The sequence below is a fragment of the Tiliqua scincoides genome, chromosome 5 (genome assembly GCF_035046505.1).
Source record: "Tiliqua scincoides isolate rTilSci1 chromosome 5, rTilSci1.hap2, whole genome shotgun sequence".
NCBI classification, from domain to species: domain Eukaryota; kingdom Metazoa; phylum Chordata; class Lepidosauria; order Squamata; family Scincidae; genus Tiliqua; species Tiliqua scincoides.
In genome coordinates this window covers 22,758,849-22,785,563 of record NC_089825.1, presented here as the reverse complement: position 1 = coordinate 22,785,563, position 26,715 = coordinate 22,758,849, and the positions used below count along the sequence as shown (strand labels likewise).

At 42.6% G+C, this 26,715-nt stretch overlaps 1 protein-coding gene across 1 annotated transcript in view; it reads left to right on the top strand.

Moving 5' to 3' along the window:
• The window catches only part of LOC136651092 (macrophage mannose receptor 1-like), a 53,260-nt gene that overhangs the window by 14,494 nt on the left and 12,051 nt on the right, over window positions 1–26,715 (top strand). Inside the window, exons 6-23 of the mRNA XM_066627214.1 lie at window positions 1,018–1,164; window positions 4,076–4,258; window positions 6,924–7,081; window positions 7,794–7,907; window positions 9,093–9,208; window positions 10,128–10,276; window positions 10,729–10,928; window positions 12,025–12,149; window positions 13,031–13,118; window positions 14,866–15,010; window positions 16,007–16,048; window positions 16,351–16,514; window positions 18,484–18,551; window positions 21,648–21,748; window positions 22,945–23,087; window positions 24,556–24,670; window positions 25,367–25,518; window positions 26,135–26,237. Of these exons, the coding sequence (XP_066483311.1) occupies window positions 1,018–1,164; window positions 4,076–4,258; window positions 6,924–7,081; window positions 7,794–7,907; window positions 9,093–9,208; window positions 10,128–10,276; window positions 10,729–10,928; window positions 12,025–12,149; window positions 13,031–13,118; window positions 14,866–15,010; window positions 16,007–16,048; window positions 16,351–16,514; window positions 18,484–18,551; window positions 21,648–21,748; window positions 22,945–23,087; window positions 24,556–24,670; window positions 25,367–25,518; window positions 26,135–26,237 (2,313 nt within the window). The remainder of the gene's footprint in view (window positions 1–1,017; window positions 1,165–4,075; window positions 4,259–6,923; window positions 7,082–7,793; window positions 7,908–9,092; window positions 9,209–10,127; window positions 10,277–10,728; window positions 10,929–12,024; window positions 12,150–13,030; window positions 13,119–14,865; window positions 15,011–16,006; window positions 16,049–16,350; window positions 16,515–18,483; window positions 18,552–21,647; window positions 21,749–22,944; window positions 23,088–24,555; window positions 24,671–25,366; window positions 25,519–26,134; window positions 26,238–26,715) is intronic.

Here is a 26,715-nt window from a genome sequence, read left to right as displayed (position 1 = left end):
CTGGGGTCCACCTTTAAATGCCTTGTATCAAGGGAAAAAAGAGACAAAATCCCATTTCCTACCTTTGCGCTGTTAAACCACTCTGGTTGCAAGCTTCTTGGGGTTGAAGCTTTAATAAAGACTCACTTTTGCGTTTCTTACTCCTTCATTGTTGCCCCAGAATGCGTTAGTATAGACCAGGAGTCTCCAAACTTTTCAACCAGAGGGCTGCATCAAATATCTGGCACGGTGTTGAGGGCCGGAAAAAAGTTTAAATATAAAATGTATATAAATAAATCAGAGATGGAACTTGGATGACTGAATCAATGAATGAATGGGCTCATTCATTCAACCTCTCTTTCCCTTCAGACCAGACGCAACCTTCCAGACGCAACCAGAGCCCAGTTCCAGTCATGTTTGGCCAAGTGGGCCAGAGGCTTTCAGGGGATAAGAGGCTGGCCGTGGGCCGAATAGAGGCTCACCACGGGCTGTATCTGGCCCCCGGGCCGGGGTTTGGAGACCCCTGGTATAGACAGTATACCACATTCAGTCACTAAATAATGGAATCTAATGGAATAATTTCATTCCATTAGATTCCATTATTCATCCCATCTAGTGGCTGAATGTGGAATAGCGACTATACCTTGTTACAAGGCATTTAAAGGTGGGCCCCAGTATCCACCTTTTGTTATTCACTGGGGGTTCCAGAACAGAATTCCAGTAGATACCAAGGTCCCACTGTATTTATTATTTTTGTTTATGCAACTGAATTACTGGCGAGAGGGTGCCTGGTGGGCTACTATGCTTGCCCCTGAAAACAGGCCTCCACAAGCACCTGAAATGCTTCTTGTGCTACCTGCTTCATAGGACCAGCCTTAGCGAACTGGCAGCGTTGGTCATTTCAACAAACTGCTGTAATTACTGAGCTAAAATGGTATAGGAGATACCTCTGACTTTGTCCATTGAGTAGAAAGTCTTCTGCAACAAAGGTTGTCTGTGAATGTGACTGTTCCTCTTGTCTGTACCTGTTCCTTGAAGGAAGTCCTTCTCCAGAGCCCGGAAAAACATGCGGAACTTTAAATCCAGTTAAAGGTGCCAAATGGGACAGCCGGTTATGCAACCAGAAGCTTGGTTATATTTGTAAAAGGGGAAATGCCACTTTGAGTGCCTTCGTTATTCCTAAGGGTAGGTTGGTGAATACAATCATGTGTAATTTAAGAAGTTGTCAGCTGAAGAATGAAAAGAATCTCTCCAAAACAGCTGTTTAATTGCATTTCAGTGACTTTAGGAAACTCTGTGCAAAGGAGTCCTTAAAGCAGGGATCTCTAAACTTTTTGGCCGAAGGGCCACATCAAATGTCTCCCGCAGTGTTGAGAGCCAGAAAAAAAAATTAAATATAAATAAATAAATAAATTAGAGATGGAACTTAGATGAATGAATAAATGAATGAATGGGCTCAAATGTCCAGGATTACTCCACATAACAACACAGCCCAAGAAATAAAGCATATACTTGAATGGACCCCCATTCTCCCACCCTTCAAACACAACTTCAGTTGTGTTTTGTCAGCTGGGCTAGAGGCTCTCAGGGGATCAGAGACTGGCCACGGGCTGGGTAGATGCTTGCCACGGTTCGCATCTGGCCCCCGGTTCGGGGTTTTGAGACACCTGCTTTAAAGTATCTCATTCTGGGAAAGGATAATATCTTCTTTTTAGTATCAGTTTCAGCTTCTGAAAGGAAATAGTCTGATTCCCAGAAATTACTTAAGCAAATTTCAAATCTGCAGTATAGACACCAAGGCTGACAGACAGGAAAGGACCACTATGCTTTCCAAGCAGACTCTCGCAAACATCTCTGCTTCCATGCCAGGGCATCGTTACAATTTCCTTCCATTCCTTCTCAACGTTTTCTGCAAAAATGCCCAGGTGTTTCCTAAAATCGTTTACAGATTGTTTTCATGCATTTTTTGGGTGGTCCAAGATACACATTATTGGAGATGAGCCATGTGTTCAGCAAAGTTCCCTGCTGACGGACCTAGAGTTTGTGCTGCAGGCAGCTATTGTCTACGATAGACGCAATCCTGCAGATAGTAAAATTCCACTAACTTAAAATGAGATATGGCAAGCCTAACTATGTGATGGTGTGGCATGCAACTATCCAATATGTTCTTGACCAATATGTTCTCCAACCAAAACTGTCTTATGATGGTGTCAAACTGTGAGGCTTAAGTGGGCTGTTTTTTAAAATTAGTATTATTATTGCAAAACCCTTTCTCTTTCATTGCATTTCAAATAAATTTGTTACACGTTTTCCAGGTTGTTCCTCTTATATTCCTGCTCTGTCTTTTAAAACTGCCCTGCAAACTTTGTATTGGTTGCCAGCCCACAGGACTGGGCACTTCTGGTCCTGCTAACAGGGTAGGCTCAGTTTATAGTAATTCAACTCGTTCAGTGTCACCATGGTATGCAGTGGCTTGATGGTGGCAGTGACTTTGTGCAACTGGTGCTAAAGGACTCTATCCTGTTTGAGACAAGTAAAATGAGATTGAAGTTAGGCAGAAACAGACAGTTCATAGTTCACCCAGTTTCCTTTCTGGCCTTTAGGATCCTACAATTCTGCTTCTTCCTATCCTCTGCTAAAGTGTTTATTCCATATTACCAATCGAGAGCCACTTATCCATGAGCAATAATGGCTGGGGAAAATTTATTTAATGATGCAGCCTCATGAACAGGGACTAATTGTGTAGGCAATCCCCTCTCCTGTAAAGGTGCTGATTCCAGGTGGAAGACTCACATGATTGCCCTTAATCCCTGTGGTGGGATATTTAAAAGTTACGCACTCCCTTAAGTGATGGAAGGGGGCCATAGTTCAGTGAAAGAGTCCAGCACTCAGAGCCCCTAGATTCAGTCCCTGACATCTTCAAGTGAGGCTGAGAAGCACATTGTATAAAGGGTGTTTCTTATGTTTTAAGGCAACATACCCCAACCATGGAGACTTTTTCATCTACCACTTTTATATTTTGTAAGTAGCATCTGCTTCTGTAGCATAGCTGTGATAAGTGCCATGTTCAGAGTATAGTTTGAAAGCACAAATCATAGTTCTAATGTTGAAAGCAAACCCAGCCTTAGATGCTGCCTGGATGAGAGGCCAACTAGAAACCGCAGATAATGAACTCTTTAAAGCAGTGTTTCTCAAACTGTGGGTCGGGACCCACTAGATGGGTCATGAGCCCATTTCAGGTGGGTCCCCATCCATTTCAATATTTTATTTTTAATATATTAGACTTGATGCTGCCCTGATATGTGATTACATTTGGGGAAATATTACAGAACTATACTTTTAACAAGCTATTATGTATACTCTTTTAACAATGATAGTAAATGGGACGTACTCCTGGGTAAGTGGAGGAGGTCTGGTCTAGAGGGTAAAGCCTCCGTTTGCCTGATGATAACATCTGCAGGTTGCCAGTTCGAGGCCACCGGCACCGTGCGACCTTGAAGCAGCTGACAAGCTGAGCAGAGTTATTCCATCTGCTCTGAGCATGGGAGGATGGAGGCCAGAATGCGATACCATATCAGAAAGAAACATCTGAATGTTGTGGTTCTTGAAAGACAGAACCTTCTTTCAATTGTAAAAATTCCTACAGGGATTTAAATAGCCTGCCTATGTAAACCGCGTTGAATAAAGTCTGAGGAGAAATCTGAGGACCAAGAAAGGCGGTATATAAATACCTGTATTATTATTATTATTATTATTATTATTATTATTATTATTATTATTATTATTATTATTATTATTATTATTATTAAAGTGTGGGTATGATTGCAGCCCAGGATTGCTAAAATTTTCCTGCTTGATGATGTCACTTCCAGTCATGACATCACTTCCAGTGGGTCCTGACAGATTCTCATTCTAAGAAAGTGGGTCCCAGTGGTTAATGTGTGAGAACCACTAAAGGAAAGGCAGTGTTGATGGGGTGAATAATAAAAACAAAGAGCAGCTGCTGAGAGCGTGTTGTGTATGTATGCCTATGAGATTGTATTATCAGTACCGTACAGCATTTAGCGTACCAGTGTAATCATTGTTTTCTTCCCAGTACTGAATGTGCCTATAAAATGTCCTGATGGATGGATATCGTATGCAGGCCAGTGTTATAAAATTCACAGGGAAGCCAACTTGTGGAAGGATGCCTCTGCACTGTGTAGAAAGGAAGGTGGAGATCTGGCAAGTATCCACAATGTTGAAGAGCACAGTTTCATTATGTCTCAACTTGGCTACAGTAAGTATTTGTACCGAGTTTTATTTAGATTGTTTTTGCTATTGGGAGCTTGTTGTTGGCAACCTTCAGTCTGAAAGGTGGTTCTGGAACAGCGTCTAGTGTGGCTGAAAAGGCCAATTCGGGAGTGACAATCCCTTCCACACTGGGAGCAAGTGCAATCTGTCCCTGGTCTGTCTCCCTGGCTATGGGCCTTCCTTCTTTGCCTCTTAGGCTCAGACTGTTGGCCAAGTGTCTCTTCAAACTGGGAAAGGTCATGCTGCACAGCCTGCCTCCAAGCGGGCTGCTCAGAGGCCAGGGTTTCCCACTTGGTGAGGTCCACTCCTAAGGCCTTCAGATCCCTCTTGCAGATGTCCTTGTATCGCAGCTGTGGTCTACCTGTATTGGGAGCAGTATTGGGAGTACCTGTATTGGGTACCTGTATTGGGAGTACCTGTACAATACAGTACCTGTATTGGGAGCAGTATAAGTATGTATTGGGAGCAGTAGCTTATATAAATGATGAATTTGGCAGCTTGATAAATCTACTGTTTCCAGAAGAGTAAGAGCCCAATCCTGTGGTCTGCGCTGGACCACAGGGTTGAAGGGCTGTAAGGCTGCAAGGGTTGCTAAAATTCTGAACAAGGCAAAAAAATTCATGGCATGTGATGCTGCTGGCCAAATTCAGCTTCTTGAAAATGTCAGGCCTAGTTCACAGATGTAGCAGAATGGGATGGTTGGCCTTGAGGTGGCAGTATGGCCATGCCGTTTCAGACTGGAGAGGGGGACGCTGCTTTTAATGCTCTCCCATGTAAATACACTATATAGATAAAAGAAAAAACAAACACTTATCAGGGACAATTGTTCTGTTTCAGCCTATTCCCCACTGTGCTAAGTTTCTACTTGTTTCAATGGCATTTGAAGCTTTGAGGGTTCTGCACCATATGGCTGAATTTGTAGTAGAGTTTACAGCTATGTTGATTTTCAGTTGTCAAAAAGAAATGGAATAAGATATTGCTGGGAGTACAGCTAGGAAATGTGGGAACTGAGTGTTGATGGAATGCAAGACCGGGAGCAATAGAAAAAAAACCCATTAAGAAGCCATATGTATGTCGCAAGCCAAGACTGCAACAACAACTTTGTGCTAGAAGCCAGGCAGTGTATGTTCTGACCGAACACTGAAGTAGTCAGGGGAAGTTCTGTGCATGCATCTTGGCAGCAGCATCTCATTCTTGGTGATCCAGGGCAGTGGAAACACCTGCTGTCTCTTGGCACAGGTTCAACAAATCTTAGCATCAGGGGCTGCTTTTCCAGGCTAGAGGAAGAAACACCGTGAACACACCCAAGCAATTGGAAGGCACACCAAACCTTCTATTCCCTGAATGACCCCTTATTTTCCTGTATGTTGATAGAGAGGGAACAAAGAGGCCAGTATTGAGCTTATGGGAACAGTCTGTGGATGGTGCTCCATTTCTGTCCACTCCTAGATACAGTTTGAAAATGATGACTTGGAAATGCCTCAAATGAATTCACCATGGCTTTCCTCCTCTTCCTTTGCTGCTGCTGAAGTTAAATATCTAGCATATACTATATGCTGTGGTGTAGTGGAAAATTTTTAAGTGCAATCTGCTCGTCATGATACCCCTGTAGTCACATCCTCATAAATAAGCCATTCCTTCAGTCCCTAAGGGCGCAATCCTAAGCCCTTATGTCAGTGTTTTCCAGCACTGGCATAGCTGTGCCAGTGGGGCATGTGCTGCATCCTGCTATTGGGTGTCACTCATGGAGGCCTCCTCAAAGTCAGGGAATGTTTGTTCCCTTACCTCAGAGCTGCGTTGCCCTTATGTCAGCGCTAGAAAGCCCTGGCATAAGGGGTTAGGATTGCACCCTAAGTGACGATCACTTCAGTTCCATCTAGGAAAATTCTGGTTAACCCTCTTTCTGCTTCCCTCCATCATTGTTACTATTTTGTAAATTGGTGCAGTGTAGTGGCTAAGGGGCTTGCTTGTAAATCAGAACTTGCCTGGTTCAAAGCTAGCCTCTGCCTTGAACTCACTAAGGGCCCAATTCTATCCAACTTTCCAGCACCGGTGCAACTGCAATGCAGCCCCAAGCTAAGGCAACAAATGTTCCCATACCTTGAGGAGGCCTCTATGACTGCCGCCCCACACAGGATGCAGCGCATGCCCCATTGGCACAGCTGCACTGGCACTGGAAAATTGGATAGGATTGGGCTCTAAGTAGTCTTAGCAATCCCTCACAGCCTTAATATTCACACAGGAGGATACTAGTACTTACAAGGTGGTAGTTGTTAGGGCATCCAAAGGTTTTCTTCTCCATTGGGCTGTATCCTAACTAATTGGGTTGTCATGACTAAGTCCAGCTGAAATTAACTTTCTTATACATGATTCAGGGCCCAATCCTATCCAATGTTCCAGCGCTGGTGCAGCTTTGCCAATGGGGTGTGCACTGCATCCTTTGGTGGGGAGGCAGTCACAGAGACCTCCTCAAGGTATGGGAACATTTGTTCCTTTAAGTCGGGGCTGCACTGGTGCTGGAAAGTTGGACAGGATTGGGCCCTCAGTAAACTTAGGATACAACTTACAGTGCACAAAACAATGAATTGTGAGCTATGGAATGTATTCCTCTGTATAAAAGAGTTAATCATTTTTGTCTTTGTGTGAGTTAGAACCAACTGATGAACTGTGGATTGGACTGAATGATCTCAAGGTTCAAATGCTATTTGAATGGACTGATGGGTCACAGGTGACATACACCAAATGGGTACCAGGAGAGCCAACTCATGACACCAACATGCAAGAAGACTGTGTTGTAATGAAAGGAAAGGTAAAGTGTGTTTCCATCCAAGTGTGCCTCGTGGAACAGAATATATGCTGCCATGTGGCAATGTGTAGGTAGCATTGAGAAATCAGCAAGGTAGAGAACTGGTCACAGGCCCACGTGCATTGGGGGTCTACTAGGCCAGGCCAGCCTCTAAACCAGTTATTTTCAACTTTTTCCGTCTCATGGCACACTGAGAAGGTGCTAAAATGGTCAAGGCACACCATCAGTTTTTTGATCATTGACAAGGCACACCATGCTGTTGGTGGGGGCTCACATCCCCATTGGCCCTACTAATAAATGATCCTCCCCCAAACTCCTGCGGCACACCTGCATACCATTCGTGGCACACCAGTGTGCCATAGTACAGTGGTGGAGAATGGCTGCTCTAAACTGTCAGCATCAAAGGCAGTGAGAATGCCCAGTGTGCCAAAGGGGCCCATTGGGGAGGTGCCATGGGACCCAGTACAGGACTTCACCCCAGGCCTCCATCAAGCTGGCACCAGCACTGTGGCAGTGATGCACCCCATGCGAATCCAAGCATATTGTATGGGCATTTTCTTGATTGAGGTACTTGCTTAGGATGAAAAAAAAATAGCATTCAAAGAAAGCAGGTCAGATTGGTAAGACAGAATCCAGACCACCAGTTCCAGAGACCAAATGCATGACCACACATCTCCTAGCCTTAACAGGACTATTTTTGTCTTTCCTAATGCAGTTCGGGTATTGGGCAGATCTGCCTTGTGATACACAGTTGGGATACATTTGCAAAAGGAAACCATTAAAAGAGGCTCCAGGGGAAAAGACGACAATTGAGGAAGGCTGCCAGACTGTAAGTAGACGATTGGCAATATGACACTTCCTGGACATTCTTTTACCAGGTTCTCTTTATGCTCCAAAAGCAGTTCTTGCTCTAATTTGATCAATAGCTTATATAAATTAATGGAATAAAAGGGTGCTGTCAGTACCTCCTCAAGTTGTTGACCTTTATGTGATTAGCTGCTGTTGCCAACAGTGTTTGTTGCTAGGCATTCTTGTGGGCACCCTGTAGTTGTAGTATACTGCAAGAACTATAGGACATGATGGGAGTGTTCTCAATGCAAAGATTCTCTGCTTTGTTTAAGGGACCATGAGAGGAAGGAGTAATGTGAAGAATAAGGAGCTGGAACTCTGCCTTCTTCACAGGTTTTTTTTGGGGGGGAGGGGTGGGGTGGCAAGTGGCTTTCCAGCCAAGCTCAGTCATTTCCATCAACCTGCTTGTGCTTATGGAAACCTACTTTGCTACCTACCTTTCGTCCCCATATTATTTAACTCCCTTCTGGTTTAAATGATTTCATTTAGACTTTTAATAAACTATTTACATTTAGATCCTTGATCTGCTTGGTCCACATTCATGGGTGGTTTGTCACCTCTCTTCACCCTGCGGACACTACGATGGGGTTGATTTGTAATAAGAACCCTTGGGGTTCTTTTCATTGCCCCAGATGAAAAGAATTTTCAAGGCCCCAATTGAAAATAAGTAAATCAAAAAGAACATTCTACATATGCGTTGTTCATAACATCAGGTTTGACCTTCATTGAAAAAGATGTCCCTACAGGAATGTGTTACTATGACCCCTACAATTCCAAAGAGACATCTTTGAAAGTGGTGGCTTTCCTATGCTGAGCAAGGAGAGAGTATCTGTCCGCAGTCATCCAGCATCATTCCATATCTATTTACTGCTAGTATCTCTGTTGTGCTGGGGCAGGGAACTGTCTTTTCATCTCTCTTGGGATGTGACCCACTTAGAGAACTTCACTGAAAAGCAGTGGATGGATGAATGAATCAAATATTCCCAATATCCTTTTTTCATTTAAGGATCTATTAGCTTAATTATTATGTGTCCCTTTCATGTCTCCTCCTCTAGCTTTAGCTGTGATTTCCCATATAGTTTTCAAAAGCGTGACCATTGAAATGCTCACTATCTATTATGTACCTGCTTCCTATACTTTTTTTCCCTTCCCCACCTTCCAACAGGGCTGGAAAAGATATGGTTTTTACTGTTACGAGATTGGAAATGACTTTGTATCATTTGCTGAAGCAAATCAAACATGCAAAAAACATGGTGCTAATTTGGTGACTGTCGAAGACAGGTAAGAAATCCCTTGCTTTTTATTTATTTTGCTTATACTAGAACCCAATATGTTTTGCCATAGGCTGATGCAAAGATGCAAGAAGCTCACAAGTCTTCCTTTCTTCAAAGTGCTTCTGCCTAGAGCAGGGGTGTCCAAACCTTTTGGCAGGAGGGCTGCACCATCTCTCTGACACTGTGTCAGGGGCTGGGGGAAAAAACGAATTAATTTACATTTCAAATTTGAATAAATTTACATAATGAATATATTAGAGATGGAACTTACATGAATGAATGAAGGTCTTGCCATAGCTCAAGGCCTATAAAAGGCCTTGCACAAAGCAAGGCCGCCCTTTCCTGGGGGCTCACTGCGGGCTGGATTGGGAGTCCCCAAGGGCCACAAATAGGGTTGGGCACCCCTGGCCTAGAGGATGGATATTGATAGCTTGGTTACCATTAACCTTGGTTAGGGGTGGTGGTTAAAACCTATATTGAAAGGGCATGTGAAATTCATGCCAGGGAAGGGTGCAGCAAGGGAAGCATGTGAAGTGGGCCCAGGGAGTAATCAACATATGGAGTTTGGGGAGTGTCTGTACATTGATTCTGCACTGTTTTAGAATGCACTGTACTTTTCTCCTTCCACTGGTGATTTTAGGGTGTTATAATAGTTTCCTATAAGAAACGAGGAGCACATTTCTTCCCATAAAAATGAATGTGTGGTCCTGGTGGAATCCATTCCCTTTTGTATAGTAGGTAGAGACACGTAATACTACTTTGTTAACAACAGCAACTGCTGCTGCTGCTGCTGCTGCTGCTGCTGCTACTACTACTACTACTACTACTACTACTACTTTGATAATTTTTCATAATTTTTTAACAAAATATTTAACAGCAATGACACAATTAACAGCAGTGATAATTCTTTTATTCTCTTTTCACAGATATGAACAAGCTTACCTGACCAGTCTTATTGGGTTCAGGCCTGAAACACATTTCTGGATTGGCCTCTCTGACACAGAAGAAAAAGGAACATTTAAATGGGTTGGTGGAGAAGCGATGGAATTCACTCACTGGAACTCAGAAATGCCAGGTACACAACCACATGGACCATAAACAGGAGCCATAGTTCAATGGTAGAACATGTATTTGCATGCGTAAGTCAATGCAATAGGTCCCAGATTCAGTCCCTGCCATTTCTACCACAGAGGTGGTTATTGAGTAAAATAACTGAAAATGATAGATAACATTCTCATAATATTCCCAACACATGTTGAGTTCTAAGGAGGTCACATTTCTTTTCTCTTGGATAGGAAAAAAAATTATTTGTTGACAGATTTGTTCTTTCATTAATATTTCCAAAAAAAACCTCATTGCAGGAACAAAGATTTTGGTAGCATCTTTGTTAAGGATGCCCAGAAAACTTTCTATAGTAAATGTGGGAGTTACGTTGATTAACAAAGGTAACCACTTTTTAATGCAGCAGAATGACATATTCCACTCCTAATTGACATGGAACTGTTTGTCTTTTAATATGTAATGAAGGACGGCAGCCAGGCTGTGTTGCCATGAAAACCGGAATTGCAGGTGGCTTATGGGATCTTCTGAAATGCGAGACAAAGGCAAAATTTATTTGCAAACGCTGGGCTCAAGGAGTGACTCCACCACCTAAACCAACCACAACTGTTGCCCCCCAATGCCCTGATGAGTGGAGTTCAAGTGATCAGAGGAACGTATGCTATAAAGTATGATGTTTAATTTCAGAATTTCAGCAACTCATAAAATAGAATGTTTTCGTTTACATATATTGGCATTTGTGATATTAAGTGCTATCAGAAAATGGTATTTTTCTGCCCCATCAGAAAAAGTTGAAAGGGATAACATACCATAGAAACATGTTTTAAAATTCCCTGTTAAACTGAGCAGAGCAAAGCCTCTCTATGTCAATGAAAGCAGGACTGGTGAGAGATTTGAACGGTGTGACCTCAAAATCACAAACCCCACCATTGTAAAAAAAAAATATGGGGTCCATTATGTGTCAATATAGGTCCATGTCTGGGGCAATCCTTGAAAATGGTAATCGTTGATGCTCACTTTTCATCCACTGATGGTTCTCCCCTCACCAGATTGCAAGGAAAAGAAACCTTTAATGTTGCAAAGGGTATAACTAGTGGCAGGATCAGGGCTGGCTTCAAAGACCAGGCACCCATGACCACCTGGGGCCCTACACCATTTTTTGGCCAGTGGCCCGATTTGCTCTCCAGCAGTGCTTTTGCTGCCAGGATGCATCGTATGGTCCAGCCATATTGGCCCCTAGTTGGAGGGGAGGGAAAATAAAATATTCAGGAAGACACTTCTTCTTAATTCCCCTCCCCCAGCAGCCAGTATGGCAGGTACATCAATGCTTCCCAGCAGCAAGACCGCAGCTACAAAGCAAGCCAAATGTGGGAGGATTTATCTCTACATACCACCACTGCCCTGGGCAGACCCTAGGCCTAGGATCCGGAAAAGGGAAAAAGTCAGGGGGCAGGGTTCCTAACTGGGCTGTGTCAGGGCCTAGCATATCATGATGACAACCAGGAGAAGGAGGAAGCTTGACCTACTACCAGGCAGGTCACCACTGGCTGGCTCCAGAACCTTAAATGACAGCTCTGAGCATGCTGTAGCCAAGTTCTGCAGCCAGCCAGTGGGGACCTTCCTGATAGTAGACCTACTATAATATCATGCTTATGTTGTTCTAGTGAGCTTTGTGGCATTCCTTTTCACGTAGTACAATTTCCCACCTTTTTATCTTGCGCTAACGTTATCAACCTCGTTATTAACACAATGTATTGTCATTAGGTCTTCACAAAACCAAATGAGAAGAAATCGTGGGCTGATGCTCAGAGTTTCTGTAGAGCGATTGGAGGTGATTTGGCTTCCATTACTAGTTTAAAAGAATCGCGTGGGCTGCAGAACTATATAACGTGAGTACATGCATCTATCTCTGTGTAACTGCCCTACGCCTTTCCCCTCATCCTAAGAGGGGAGACCTGCATCCAAGAGAGAGTAACAGACCCATTCTAGGAAGGAATTATTCAAATAACCAACGCTTGACGCAACTGAGAAATAGTAGTAGATTTATTGATCACATTCGTGGGGGGGGGGGGGGAGACAACAACAACCAAGGGTGACACACAGCTACAGTTTCTGGATTGCTTATTTCTTCAGCAGTCAGAACTTCACCCCCAGTTTCTTCTCTGCAAGAAGGGTGTATTTCTTCTTTAAACTGAGTCTCTGCGAGGTTTATCCCAACTATTATTAAGACTCCTTGATTGGCGCCAGTTAGGGTAGGCTCTTATCCTTTCTTAGATATTAGACTTTCCTGGCTGTCCTTCACTGGAGTTGTATCACCTCTCATAGCCTTCCTGCCCCCCTCTTTTGGGCTAGTTTTCCCCTTCCCTTGTTGCTCCTGACTTCCTCTCGCCTTTTCTTCTCCTCTCCCCCTTCTCCCAAGCCCCATTCAGTATCTGCTCTCCCTTCTTTTCCCTCTCTCCATCATGTTTTCTTCTCTTCCCCCCTCTTGTCATTTTCTTATCTCCTTTCCCATTTGCTCATCTCTCTTCCCCTTCCCCATTGACCCTGTTCTTTTGAGGACCAAAACACAGGATCAGAACTGAGCCAGGCCAGACCATTTTGGCCACATTTTGCCCTGTTCACCACAGTGGATACTAATATTTGAAAGTTGTTTTTTCCTCTGTAAAATTTCAAGCTTTCTGAGAGGCACTTATTCATGAAAACTGACTTCATACAACAACATACCTTTTAATGAACCTTTGGGTCTACTTATGTCTGTGTGATATCTTAGGAACTACGGATATACTGGTTCGCATTACTGGCTAGGCTTAAATTACCTAAACCCAGACGACGGCTTTGCATGGAGTGATGGTTCTCCAGTGAGTGAATTATATTCCCCCCCCCCCCAATTCTTTCTGCTTTTACTACTGGCATGCCTTGGTGGAGTGGGTGGGGGAGCCAAACTAAAGGATCAAAGCTCTGAAATTCTGCATTGGCATTACCTCATCTTTTGAACTGAATAGAATTGGCTATTGAGTAAGCAAGCAACGTTTCAGCATAAACATAGGAAAGCAAGGTGAATGTGTCTGTGTGACATCCCAAAGCCTCAAGTTTTCATGCTACTCCCTCCCCTTCATGTGCACGGCTTTCCTTTGAAGGTACTATTTTGGATCCTGGTTTCAAACAAGCCAATTTCACAGTGACTTCTGAGCCCAACACAGCCTGACTTTTCCTAACAGAGTTTGAAAGTAAACCAAGATGTAAAACTAGTCTCATAACGTAGTTTCAATCCATCTAACAAAATTGTTGTTTTAAAAAAAGCCATCCCTGTTGCCTACTCCTGTTAAAAATTCTGCCATATCCTGGTCTAGGGGAAGTTGTAATGACTCTAGTGTTTTGGAAGGGCAACCCCATGCACAGTGCATTGATGTGCTGTAATGGAGAGGTGACCAGAGCATGTGTAATGGAAGCAAGAGCCACAATTATCAGGCAGCTTGCACAAAGATGTAAAAAGGCACTCTTGACAGTGTCTGTCACCTGAGAATCAAACAGCAAAGGTAGGACATCCCCAGTCAGAGTAGGCCCATCTACTTATCCCTGTCACCTCTATCATATCTGGATGGCAACCTAAGCTTAACTTTCCCATCACTGTGGGCTATAGCAGTGCCAAAATGGCGGCTGCTGTATACTGAAGGACCAGGGAAGCCATTGGAGGTCTTTACCTTCCCTCAAGTAAAGCCCTAGCCTCCCCAATGAGACTCAATCACTGGCACACACTTGAAAAGCCCCATATTGGCCCCTTCTCCTGCCCTTCCCCTACCCTCCTCTCATCCTGGAATGCCTTCCTCTGCCCGCCCACCACCACCCTCACTCCCCCACACTGTCCAGTGCTCACGTTTTTGCCACCGGTGGCCGGGGCTTCTTCAGTGGTGCTGACAGTTTGGCACATGCCTCCCCACCAGCACAGCTTACTCCGAGGATGCCGTAAGCATGCTTTACGACACATTTGTGACACCTAGAGTCAGTGACACCTAGTGCCAAGGTGTGAGTATACTGCTGTGTACTGGCGCTGGTGATTGGCTCTGAGACTAAATTTATTAGCCTTCATCCAGCCCATTGAGGACAGTGGAATGAATGGATTTGCGCATAACTTTCAAGAGATAAATGTTGGTTGAGCTGATTGAGGTGCTGGTCAAGCTGATAGGCTTTGGTGCAAGATCCACAGCTTGAACCAGCAAGAACACAGGCAAAACAAAGCATGGAAGCCACTCAAGGACAACCTGACCAGCTTAATACTCGTGAGAGTAATTGACCTGTGGCTGTGGCAATGGGATATTAACAGTGCAATCCTATGCATGTTTCACTGTGTTCAGTGGTGCTTACTCCCAGGAAAGTGCATATAGGATTGCAGCCTAAATCTTGGGATTCCCTGATGCCAGCACTAGAAAATGTATCATTTCCTGCCTACTCAGTCCTTGCATGTTGAAAGAATATAAGGACCACATTGGTGGAATTCTTTTTTTGTATAATGTCATTCCTGTGCTTGCAACTGGTTTGGTACTGATCAGTCAGCACAAATGTGATGCTTTCCCTTCCAGAGAAGTAACAACCTTATTTCTGCATTAGTTAGGATATATAAACTGGGGATATGGAGAACCCAATAATTATAATGGAATAGAACACTGTGGAGAGCTAAATCCAAGTTACCGCATGAACTGGAACGATGTACACTGTGATGATTTATACTATTGGATTTGCCAAGTTACCAAAGGTAAAGTTTCTTGTCATGCTAAGCCATAATATAACAAGAAGGTTGCTTGTAAAGTGCATCATAAATCAAATGTACACATTTAAAAGACTTAACTGCACAATTAAATGCATGTCTACTCAGAAATAAGCCCCACTGATGTCAATGGGACTTACTCCCAAGTTAAGTGTGCATAGATTTAGGCTGCAATCCTATACATACCTAGCTGGGAGTAAGTTCATTAAAACAAATTGGACTTACTTTTGAGTAGACGTGCACATCTTTTGTCTGATTAATTCAGATGGCTTTTCAAGTATCAGTCATTTTATCATTTGATTTTATCACTTTATCTTATGATTTTTATTATTTTATCACTTTATCATTTGATTTTGTATCAAATGCTATTATTAAGTACATTTTTGGGTGATAATTTATAATCTTCAAATTAAAACCAGATCACCATAAAGTTTGCAAGGTGTAATTCCTAAATTCCATGTAACTCTTTAAAACAGGGGTGCTCAATAGGTGGATCGCGATCTACCAGTAGATCGTGAAGCAAAATGAGTAGATCGCAGAGTGCCGACCCCCCCCTTCAGGTGCCTCTGGGAGGAAACACTGGGAGTAAGGCCCATTGTACTCAATGGGGCTTACTCCCAGGTAAGTGTGGCTAGGATTGCAGCCTCACAGCATAATCCTAGGCATGTATAGTCAGGAGTAAGTCCTGTTATACTCAGTGGGGCTCATGGTACACCAACATACATTGTACACATAAATGTTATATGTTATGATGGCGCGAACATTGTAAAAAAAACTCTGGTAGATCTCTGGGCCTTGCTGGGTTTCAAAGTAGCTCTCAAGCCAAAAAAGTGTGAGCACCCCTGCTTTAAAATATTGATTCAAATTATGGAAATTTCAGTTGGCGTCTATTGTTAACATTTAACGCATTTATTGGTTTTTAATGGAATCATACATATGTAAGCTACATTTTATATATAAAATAATATAAAAATTTTTTTCCAGGAGTACAGCTCAAACCTGAACCAACAGAACTGCCTCTCCCAAGTAAGTTTGTATCACCTCTTTTGGAAAAACTTTATTGCTGAGATAATTACCTAACTAATTTCCTAACGAACAGAGGACTCCACTTAATTGTCAAGAGCTGCACTGCTGGGATAAGCTTTCCAACTACATCTTATCTTGTCCTGATCACTTGGGTCTGTGTTCATGGCACAGAAGTTAAAACAGGTGCATTAACTGGCAATTTCCATGCTTTTTGCTTCCTGAGTAAATTATTAGCATTTAAACTCTTTTCTTTAGCTAACATTTTTGTTTAAGAATATCTGTCTGCCTGATATCTCTTGCAGAACATCAGTTGACCAGTGATGGATGGCTTGTCAATGGAGACAAACAGTATTATGTCAGCACTGATACCCTTTCTATGGAACAAGCACGGCAATTTTGCAAGAAGAATTTTGGAGACCTAGCAGTCATCGAGGGAAACTCTGAAAGAAGGTTCCTTGCTAAATATGTAAGACATTTATTATCTCTGGCACAAGCAATTCAGAACGTGCATTTTCATAACATATAGCCTTTTGTCCTGGAGTCTCTCCATGTCAACTAATATTACTCCATTAACATCAGTGGGATTCCAGTTGAAGGGTAACTCTGGATGCTGGATGGTGAGGTTCCACAGTTATCATCAGTAGATAGATTGTTGGACTTACCAGGAAAATGGATTTTATTATTATTATTATTATTATTATTATTATTATTATTATTATTATTATTATTATTATTATTATTATTATTATTATTATTATATAATTGCTATGCATGGCACTAAAATAATGAGAAGACTGGGTCCTGTCCCAGTAGATTCAATGACACAATTTATTGTGTTAATCTAAAATGGACCCAAGAATGAAAGGAGAGAAGGGTCAGCTCAAGACCTCCAGTGGCAAACCAAATTAAGAATTCTGAGAACACTTCTCCAGCAATTGCCTGAAAAGAAGAGGAAAATAGAGTGGAAGAGGAAGTGTAGAGGGGTGATTCATTCTGTTCCCCTCTTCCTTTTGAAAGAGGAGCAGGAGGAGGAAGACTGGCAGTGGAGATACCTCCTGCCGGATTTGCTGCCCTAGGTGTGTCAGGCACCCTCACACAGGAGGTGAGGTGAAGTTGGACCTTGATGAAGTTGTCATCCCGAGACCTCCTTCCTCACCAATGTCAGCAGCTGCTCTTGCTGTTCCTAAAACTGTTTTCCAAGAATTTGCTCAGTGGAAGTTAGCCACTCTCTGAGTGTGGTCTTAATCATGAATTGGCACAAACACGGCCTAGAACAGAACAGAACTACACATTGTGCATGTTTCATGGGTAGTTCTTTTTGGGGGTGGATTTTAAGAGTAGGGGAGATGGTAGGTGGCCTTTTCCTTGCTAGCTGATTTTCTGCTCCAAGTCACAGCTGTCCAAGATACTATGGGAAACACATGTTTGGAGCCTAACCAGAAGGAAAAAATTCAGCAGGAAATAATTGATCATATATAGAACAATTAGGACAGATAAAAGAAAATATTTCTTTACTCAGCATGTGGTTGGTCTGTGGAACTCCTTACCACAGGATGTGTTGATGGCATCTGGCCTAGATGCCTTTAAAAGGGCAAATTTCTGGACAAAAAATCCATTACGGGTTACAAGCCATGATGTACATGTGCAACCTCCTGATTTTAGAAATGGGCTATGTCAGAATGCCAGATGCAAGGGAGGGCACCAGGATGCAGGTCTCTTGTTATCTGGTATGCAACCTGGGGCATTTGGTGGGTCACTGTGAGATACAGGAAGCTGGACTAGATGGGCCTATGGCCTGATCCAGTGGGGCTGTTCTTGTGTTCTTATAAGGCTGGAAAAGAAAGTGCTAAGAGGAGCTCAATCATCACATACCCCCACGGCTTTTCATAGGAAAAACAAGCATTGTGTTTTTGTAACAAACATTTACAGTGCTTGTAATGTGTACTTAGTCCATTAGGAAGGCCAACATTTGAGAACTTAAAGAAAGATGCTATTCTAATGAAAAAGATGCTCTACTTTCTGAAACTCAGAATGTTCATCAGTTTATAGAAAACCAAACTCATCCTTTAGCAGGAAAATACTTCAGTTACAGGAGTCAGAAGATTATGAGACTTGAAGGAAAAATTTTGGATTGGCTTACTGTTCAAAAATTTTATTTTAATGGCACATCCCATCTAATTACCGCCATTTCAATATTTTATAAATTAGCAAGATATGGAGAGAAGAAGCAGAACAAGTATATCTGTAGCTAATCTGCTCTGTTTTGGGGGATTTAAAAATAACTTACTGTCTCTTCTGAGGCCATATTTGATAGTTTTTTTTTAGTCTGGGGGAAAAATGATAATAGCAAAGGACACTTGTTCAAAATAGCTTCCTTAAGACATAATTTTCAGATCACAGAAGCATGTAAATACATTTTCATCTTCATGCTTTAGATCTCAAAAGATGACACTTTGAATGCTTACTTCATTGGTTTACAACTGAGCCTTGATAAGGAGGTTAGGTAAGTAAACAGAAAATATTATAGCTTATTATGCGATTGTTGGACCATTATGTAAATACTGTGCGGATATGATTCCCTTCCAACTAGTACAGCACAAAGTTCCAAGTAAAAATCACAGTCTGCATTTTTCCTACAGCACTCTAAACTTAATTTCAAGTTGAATTTGTGTTTCAGTGTGAGATGGAGAATTACGTCATAAACATACCTTCCAAGATTCACTGTGAGAACTCAGTGTTCCAGGGGAAAACGATATGATCACGTGTGTTACACCTTTCACAATCACCTTGAAAAAAAGTGCAGAGCTGCAAGCGAGGTTCAGTTTTGTAATGCACAAGTTTTTCCTAATGACATATTATCTGATATTTTTGCATTAATAGGAGAAATTGTGTTGCAATATATTTTGTGTTTTTATCCCCCCTTCTGTGAAAGCAGGATGTGCACTGTCATTCTAACTTGAAATGTAGAAATATGTCCTGAACCTGCTTACCAAATTGCATAAGGCCCAAATCCTAACCCACTTTCCGGCACTGGCATAGCTGTGCCAATGGGACATGTGCTGCATCTTGCAGTTGGGGGGCACTCATGGAGGCCTCCTCAAGGTAAGGGAGTGTTTGTTTCCTTATCTAGGGGCTGCACTGCCCTTATGTCAGTGCTGGAAGGTGGATTAGGATTGCGCCATAAGTTAGTGATCAAAGGAGGCATCTTCGACACTTGAGCCCACTACTCTCCTCTCTTCCACATTTATTCTTCTCCTCCATTCCCCTATTTCTTTTTGAGTCCAGGGAGTTGGAGGAGCAATTAGCAGCAGAGGCTGTAGCTGGTGTGCAACCAGGGGCAGTGGCATTTTGTGCACTGCCTCGAGTTCCAGAAGGCCTTGTCCGCAACCTTTGCACGTTCTGTAAATGGAAGTCTTGCCCTAATGAGGAGAATAAAAAGGAACATAAACTGTGGCAAAAGAAATGTAAGAAGGTGATACGGGAGGCCAAGAGAGACTATGAGGAACACATGGCCAGCAGGAATAAGGGGAATAATAAAAGCTTCTTCAAATATGTTAGAAGCAGGAAACCTGCCAGAGAAGCGGTTGGCCCTCTGGATGGTGAGGGAGGGAAAGGGGAGATAAAAGGAGACTTAGAGATGGCAGAGAAATTAAATGAGTTCTTTGCATCTGTCTTCATGGCAGAAGACCTCAGGCAGATACCGCTGCCTGAATGGCCGCTCCTGACCAAGGAATTAAGTCAGATAGAGATTAAAAGAGAAGATGTTTCAGACCTCATTGATAAATTAAAGATCAATAAGTCACCGGGCCCTGATGGCATCAACCCTAGAGTTATTAAGGAATTGAAGAATGAAGTTGCTGATCTCTTGACTAAAATATGCAACTTGTCCCTCAAAATGGCCACAGTGCCAGAGGATTGGAAGATAGCAAATGTCACGCTGATCTTTAACAAGGGGAAGAGGGGGGACCCGGGAAACTTTAGGCCAGTCAGCCTAACATCTATACCGGGTAAGATGGTGGAATGCCTCATCAGAGATAGAATCTCAAAACACATAGATGAACAAGCCTTGCTGAGGGAGAATCAGCATGGCTTCTGTTAGGGTAAGTCTTGCCTCACAAACCTTTTAGAATTCTTTGAAAAGGTCAACAGGCATGTGGATGTGGGAGAACCCATGGACATTATATATCTGGACTTTCAGAAGTCGTTTGACACGGTCCCTCACCAAAGGCTACTGAAAAACTCCACAATCAGGGAATTAGAGGACAGGTCCTCTCCTGGATTGAGAACTGGTTGAAGACCAGGAAACAGAGTGGGTGTCAATGGGCAATTTTCACAATAGAGAAAGGTGAAAAGCGGTGTGCCCCAAGGATCTGTCCTGGGACCAGTGCTTTTCAACCTCTTCATAAATGACCTGGAGACAGGGGTGAGCAGCGAGGTGGCAAAGTTTGCAGATGACACCAAACTTTTCTGAGTGGTGAAGACCAGAAGTGATTGTGAGGAGCTCCAGAAGGATCTCTCCAAACTGGCAGAATGGGCAGCAAAATGGCAGATGCGTTTCAATGTAATTGTAAAATCATGCACATTGGGGCAAAAAATCAAAACTTCACATATAGGCTAATGGGTTCTGAGCTGTCTGTGACAGATCAGGAGAGAGATCTTGGGGTGGTGGTGGATAGGTCGATGAAAGTGTCGACCCAATGTGTGGCAGCAGTAAAGAAGGCCAATTCTATGCTTGGGAATTAGAAAAGGTATTGAGAACAAAACACCTAATATTATAATGCCGTTGTACAAATCTATGGTAAGGCCACACCTGGTGTCCAGTTCTGGTCGCTGCATCTCAAAAAGGATATAGTGGAAATGGAAAAGGTGCAAAAGAGGGCAACTAAGATGATTGCTGGGTTGGGGCACCTTCCTTATGAGGAAAGGCTACGGCGTTTGGGCCTCTTCAGCCTAGAAAAGAGGCGCCTGAGGGAGGACATGATTGAGACATACAAAACTATGGGAAAGACATACAAAACCTGGGAAGGATAAAGTGGATAGAGAGATGCTCTTTACACTCTCACATAACACCAGAACCAGGGAACATTCACTAAAATTGAGTGTTGGGAGAGTTAGGACTGACAAAAGAAAATATTTCTTTACTCAGCATGCGGTCAGTCTGTGGAACTCCTTGCCACAGGATGTGGTGATGGCATCTGGCCTGGATGCCTTTAAAAGGGGATTGGACAAGTTTCTGGAGGAAAAATCCATTATGGGTTACAAGCCATGATGTGTATGTGCAACCTCCTGATTTTAGAAATGGGCTATGTCAGATGCAAGGGAGGGCACCAGGATGCAGGTCTCTTGTTATCAGGTGTGCCCTCTGGGGCATTTGGTGGGCTGCTGTGTGATACAGGAAGCTGGACTAGATGGGCCTATGGCCTGATCCAGTGGGGCTGTTCTTATGTTCTTGAACCAGCATGGCTTGTTATATCCTCAAGTCCTCAACGTGATGTCAAGAAATTAGTACAACAGTATGAGAACTGCAACTAGTTTTTGCCACTTTGAATGACTTTAGTCAAGCAGAATAAATAACATATGCAAATACTTTGCCTTTAAGCTGGATGGACGGAACTCCAGTGAGATATGTAGCTTGGGCACCCCATGAACCCAACTTTGCAAACAATGATGAAAACTGTGTGGTAATTTACAGAACATCAGGTGGGTAGGCTTGGCTATTGATTTCTTTTTGGAGTATGCTACAGTAAATACAGGGCCAGCGCATCTATGAGATGTGTCAAGATGGTCGCCTCTGAGATGGTTGCCTCAAGCAGCAGACTGGGGGGGGGGGTGAGCTTTTCTGCCCACCTTCTTGCCTCCACTCCTCCTCCTCCTCCAACTCCCTGGATTGTAAAAGGAAGAGGGGGACAGACAGCAAAAGGAAGTGTGGAGCGAGGAGAGTGCTGAGTTTAGAACATTGGAGAGTGAAAGGAGCAGAGGTTGGCATATCATAAGATAAGGATGGGCAGCATATGATATGCCATGTCAGGAGGTCATGAGCTGGCCCTGAGTAAAAATATATATGTACTACCATGTTTACCACCATTAGGTTGTGAGTATAAATGTGGTAATATGTAACTGATTCGTTCACATCTGTCTCACTGACTAGCGTTTGTTTTTATTGCTGATTGTGGTTTTGTTATGGCATTTTATTGCAAGTCACCTTGATAGCTTGTACAAGTGAAAAGGCAAAGCTTAAATACTATTGCTTAATTACTTACATACAATCAGCATTACCTCCCTTAGAGATGGGGGCAGCACTTTGTTAGGAAAGAGCCAAGGTGTCAGGTATATGATCCTGTGTGTGTGTTTATTTCCAAAACATGTACCTTTCTTGAGAGTTGCAGAAGTCTAAGGCTGCAATCCTAACCATACTTTCCTGAGAGTAAGCCCCATTGAACAAAATAGGGCTTACTTCTGAGTAGACCTGATTAGGATTGTTCTCTAATGCCCAGTTCTATTCAGATTGTTTTACTTCTAAGTAAAAAAGCTTTACTTCTAAGGCTGCAATCCTAACCACACTTTCCTGAGAGTAAGCCCCATTGAACAAAATAGGACTTACCGGTACTTCTGATTAGGATTGTTCTCTAATGCCCAGTTCAATTCAGATTGTTTTACTTCAGTAAAAGCTCTTTTCACACACCAGGCTCTTGTATTGTTTGCCAGCAACAATACAAGTTTGTCAGGTAGAATCCAGTCTATGGAAATCTCCAGGACAAAGAATATGGAAATTGTTCCTGTAGGGTGGATGGTGTTCTTCAGTCCAATGCATGGAAGACCTGTTTTTAACAGATATGTGTGTGATGTATTTTAATGACAAATGATTCTCGTTCAGTCACTTGTACTCTCATGTTCAGGACTCTGGAATGATGTGAACTGTGGTTACCCACATCCTTTCATCTGTGAAAGGCACAACAGTTCAATTAATGCAACTGGTGCTCCTACAACAGCCTCCATCCCAGGAGGATGTCCGGAATCATGGTTTTTGTTTGAAAATAAGGTACAGTGACCACTTCCTTGTTTCAAAGCAGCCCTGGGAAAGTGAAGAGTTCCTTCTTCATTAACCTGCTTATACTGTATTCCACACTGGAGTGCCACATCTTGTTGCCATTAAAGATTTGTTTGGCAGGGACATGGTTAGGGCCTTTTCAATTACACCTGCCTGTATTTTTTTTTCAATTTTTCAGTTAATCTAATTTCTATTTGTTTCAAAACTGTTGCAGTCACCTCAAAGAGTTGGAATGAATTGAGCTAGAGATCTTTAAATATCTTCACTTAAGTACTTGTTTGTATTGCTACTTTGAAATTTAGTATACTTGATTTCAAGTGCGCCTTCGTGTGTGTTTGTTCATTATGGTCTTCAAGAGTTTGGCTGTGGGTATGTCTTGATGAGCTCCTGCTTTTTAAAATTTACCAGTACAGTACTGGGTGGTGCTCCTGGGCACCTCCCTATTCTCACCATATCCATCAGCCTGCCAAAGTTGTGATGTTTGAAAAGGAACTGAAGCTAAATTGAACCCAGTAGAAGCAAAGCACCTAAGCTTCAGCCTTGGATAATGAGCACTCAGCTGGAGCCCCCTCCCTCCCAAAACCCTGTTAGCCCAAGACTAATCTCAGCTAGCATTAAAAACAACCATCCCTATACTGGAAATAGAGTGACCAGGCCAGAGCATTGGTACATGTTTGTGCAATAAAAAGATGATAGTTTAACATCAAACAAATTAACAACCCTATTGAACCATGAATTTAATTTTCTGATAATTCTGATAAAGAAAAGGTTTAATGAGGATTTTAAAAAAACTGAATTTTATGTTGAATTTGGGGTTGCTCTTCCCTCTCCTCATTACATTGTTCTAAAGATTTCCATACCTTTATATCATAGCCACAGCCTGTTCCTTGTCACAATTGCACAACCAGGACTCTTGCTTCATTGCTTGGGTATCAATGCCGTGCCAAGTCAACAACATGAGCGGAATGGGCCAAGACAGTACAGCTTTACAAAGTTTTATCCTAAGGCATAGGACTTCCATTGTGCTATGAGCAAGGTCAGCTCATCCATGAAGCAGATGATTAAATGAGAGTGTTGGAGTGTGTGGAAGGTTCAGAGGGTGCCCTTCATCCTGCATCTGCCACTGCTGCCTCTTTCATGCTTACTGCGGGTGTGACTCGCATTGACCTGCTTCCCGCTTACTAAAAGTGAGCAGGAATTGGGGTCATCTGCTTCCCCACCTTCCTCCTTCACCACATGGAGTCTAAATTTTAGAGAGATCATATCCCTTTACAGTTTAAATGGAATGGAAATGTAGCTACTTGGTCTCATGCTTCAGTGAAAGATTTAAAGGTCCATGTCCTCTGTCCTCATTGCAAATGGCAAACCTAACAGTAGATCGCCTTTACTCTCTCTGTCCATGTACCTGAAAGTACAGTATATCTCTTTTAAAAAATCATCTTCCTCTATTCCTTTTCAGTGCTACAAATTATTTGGGTTTAAAGAGGAAGAGCAAAAGAACTGGCATGAAGCTCGGACAGATTGCCAACGTGCAGGAGGAAACCTGGTTACTATTTCTAACCAAAGGGTTCAAGGTATGACATCTTCATGTAATAATTTTTTAAAAAAGAGACATATGGTACCTTAACGACCTGTTTTAGTATTAGCATTTGTGGGCTAGAGCCCTCTTCATCAGATGTATGATCTTTTCCTGGCAAGTCTGTGTATATCTTCCAGGTACATTGAGATGAGAAAGTGAAAACACATTGTAAAGAGTGGGGTGAAGGGAAGGGCTATGGAATGCAAGGAGTTACAGACTGGACGTTGCTAGTATTACATCAGCAGTGATAGTAGATAATGTATGCTCCCTGGCTATGCTAGAATAATTAATACATGTAAAGAGATAGGAACAGGGGTTTCTCACTAAAGCCTAAATGAGTGGTCTCAGACCTGTGAACAAATGAAACCTCTGTCTTTACTGAAAAATATCACTTTCCCTGTTTCGTGGCTGTATTTTCTGGGACTACTGTGCCATCTATTCACACACACACCTCCTCTAAATAGCCAGGATTTTAAATGGAAGGCACCCTTCAAGCAGAATATCAAATGTCCTCTTGTGGTTTTCTCGTATGGTCAAGTTCTTAATTTGATTTTTATTTCAATTATTATTTTTCAAGTGTGTTCCTTTCTTATCATTCATTGCAACATTTGGTGTTGCCAAGTGATTTGTTTTAGTGAATGCTGCCCCTGACTTTGAAGGTGTCTCCTTTTTCTCCCCCCCTTTTTTTTAGCCTTCCTCACTTACCAGTTAAATGATTTTCCAGTTGATGTGTGGATAGGATTAAATGATATCAATGAGGAGGGGAAGTTCCTCTGGACAGATGGGAGTACTGTCGACTACACAAATTGGGCCAAAGGCTTCCCATCGTACAGCTCAGATAATGTAGGTATTTGGTTGATGCCAAATATATTATTGGAATACTGTTTAGTCCTCCATTCACTTGCTTACCTGGCTGCCAAGTGGGCACACTGTTATCCCCCTCTCAGGTAGTGATTGGCTTGTAGGGAGGAGAAAGTGACTTCCCTCAACCAATCAGTGGGTTTGCTCCCCTTTTGTCAAGCCTATGATTGATCTGAGCTGCTATTTTTCCTCCACTCCCCTTGGCTTGTGAACATTGGCTTGAGAGAGCAAATTGTATTATTTTAATTTTTTTGTATCTGATTTTGTTTTTATCACCATGTTGATGTAAGATGCCTTGAGATCTTCTAAAGTGGAATGGTACAGTATATATCTTTAATAAATAAATATTATATGACTGGAAATCAGTGGGCTGCCTGGCTGGGGAAGTCATCCTGGAGTTGGAGAGAACATCTTAGCTCTGGGAAGTCTTCTGTTTACAGACATGACCTTGAGTGGTTCACTAAGAAGCAGCAGAGTACAGATCTGAAGGTTCCTGGCACTATCTCTGGTGCTTTCTTCCCGAAGATTGTTCTAGTACGGATAAAGAGGAAAATAACTCATACTCTTACAATTTTTGGCTCTTGTTGCTTTCAATTAGGGAGACTGTATTGCAATGAAAAACAAGCCTCTAAATGAAGCTGGGACATGGAGGTATATTTATTGTTCCAGGAAGAAAGGCTACATATGCCGAAGAAATTCAGGTGAGAACTTTTGCCAGTGCATTGACCCATGCTAAAATAAAGTCAAACCTTATGAAAAAAAAATTGGATCACATTTCCATGATTTCCTTTTTTCTCCCCTCTTCTCAAATGGGGCCAGATAGCTCTGTAGGCTTTTTGGCTTACAGAAAATAGACAGAACAGTCATTCTCCCATTTTGTCACAGTGAGTTGAAAGTTTTGAGTTGCCTAAAGTGTAAGTAAGGCATGTCGGTAGCAACTTTCTGCATTCCTGGTTTAATGGTGTGTTGGCAACCTTCAGTCTCGAAAGACTATGGTATCATGCTCTGAAAGGTGGTTCTGGAACAGCGTCTAGTGTGGCTGAAAAGGCCAATTCGGGAGTGACAATCCCTTCCACACTGGGAGCAACTGCAGTCTGTCCCTGACCTGTCTCCCTGGCTATGGGCCTTCCTTCTTTGCCTCTTAGCCTCAGACTGTTTAATGGTATTGTCTGTAATTAG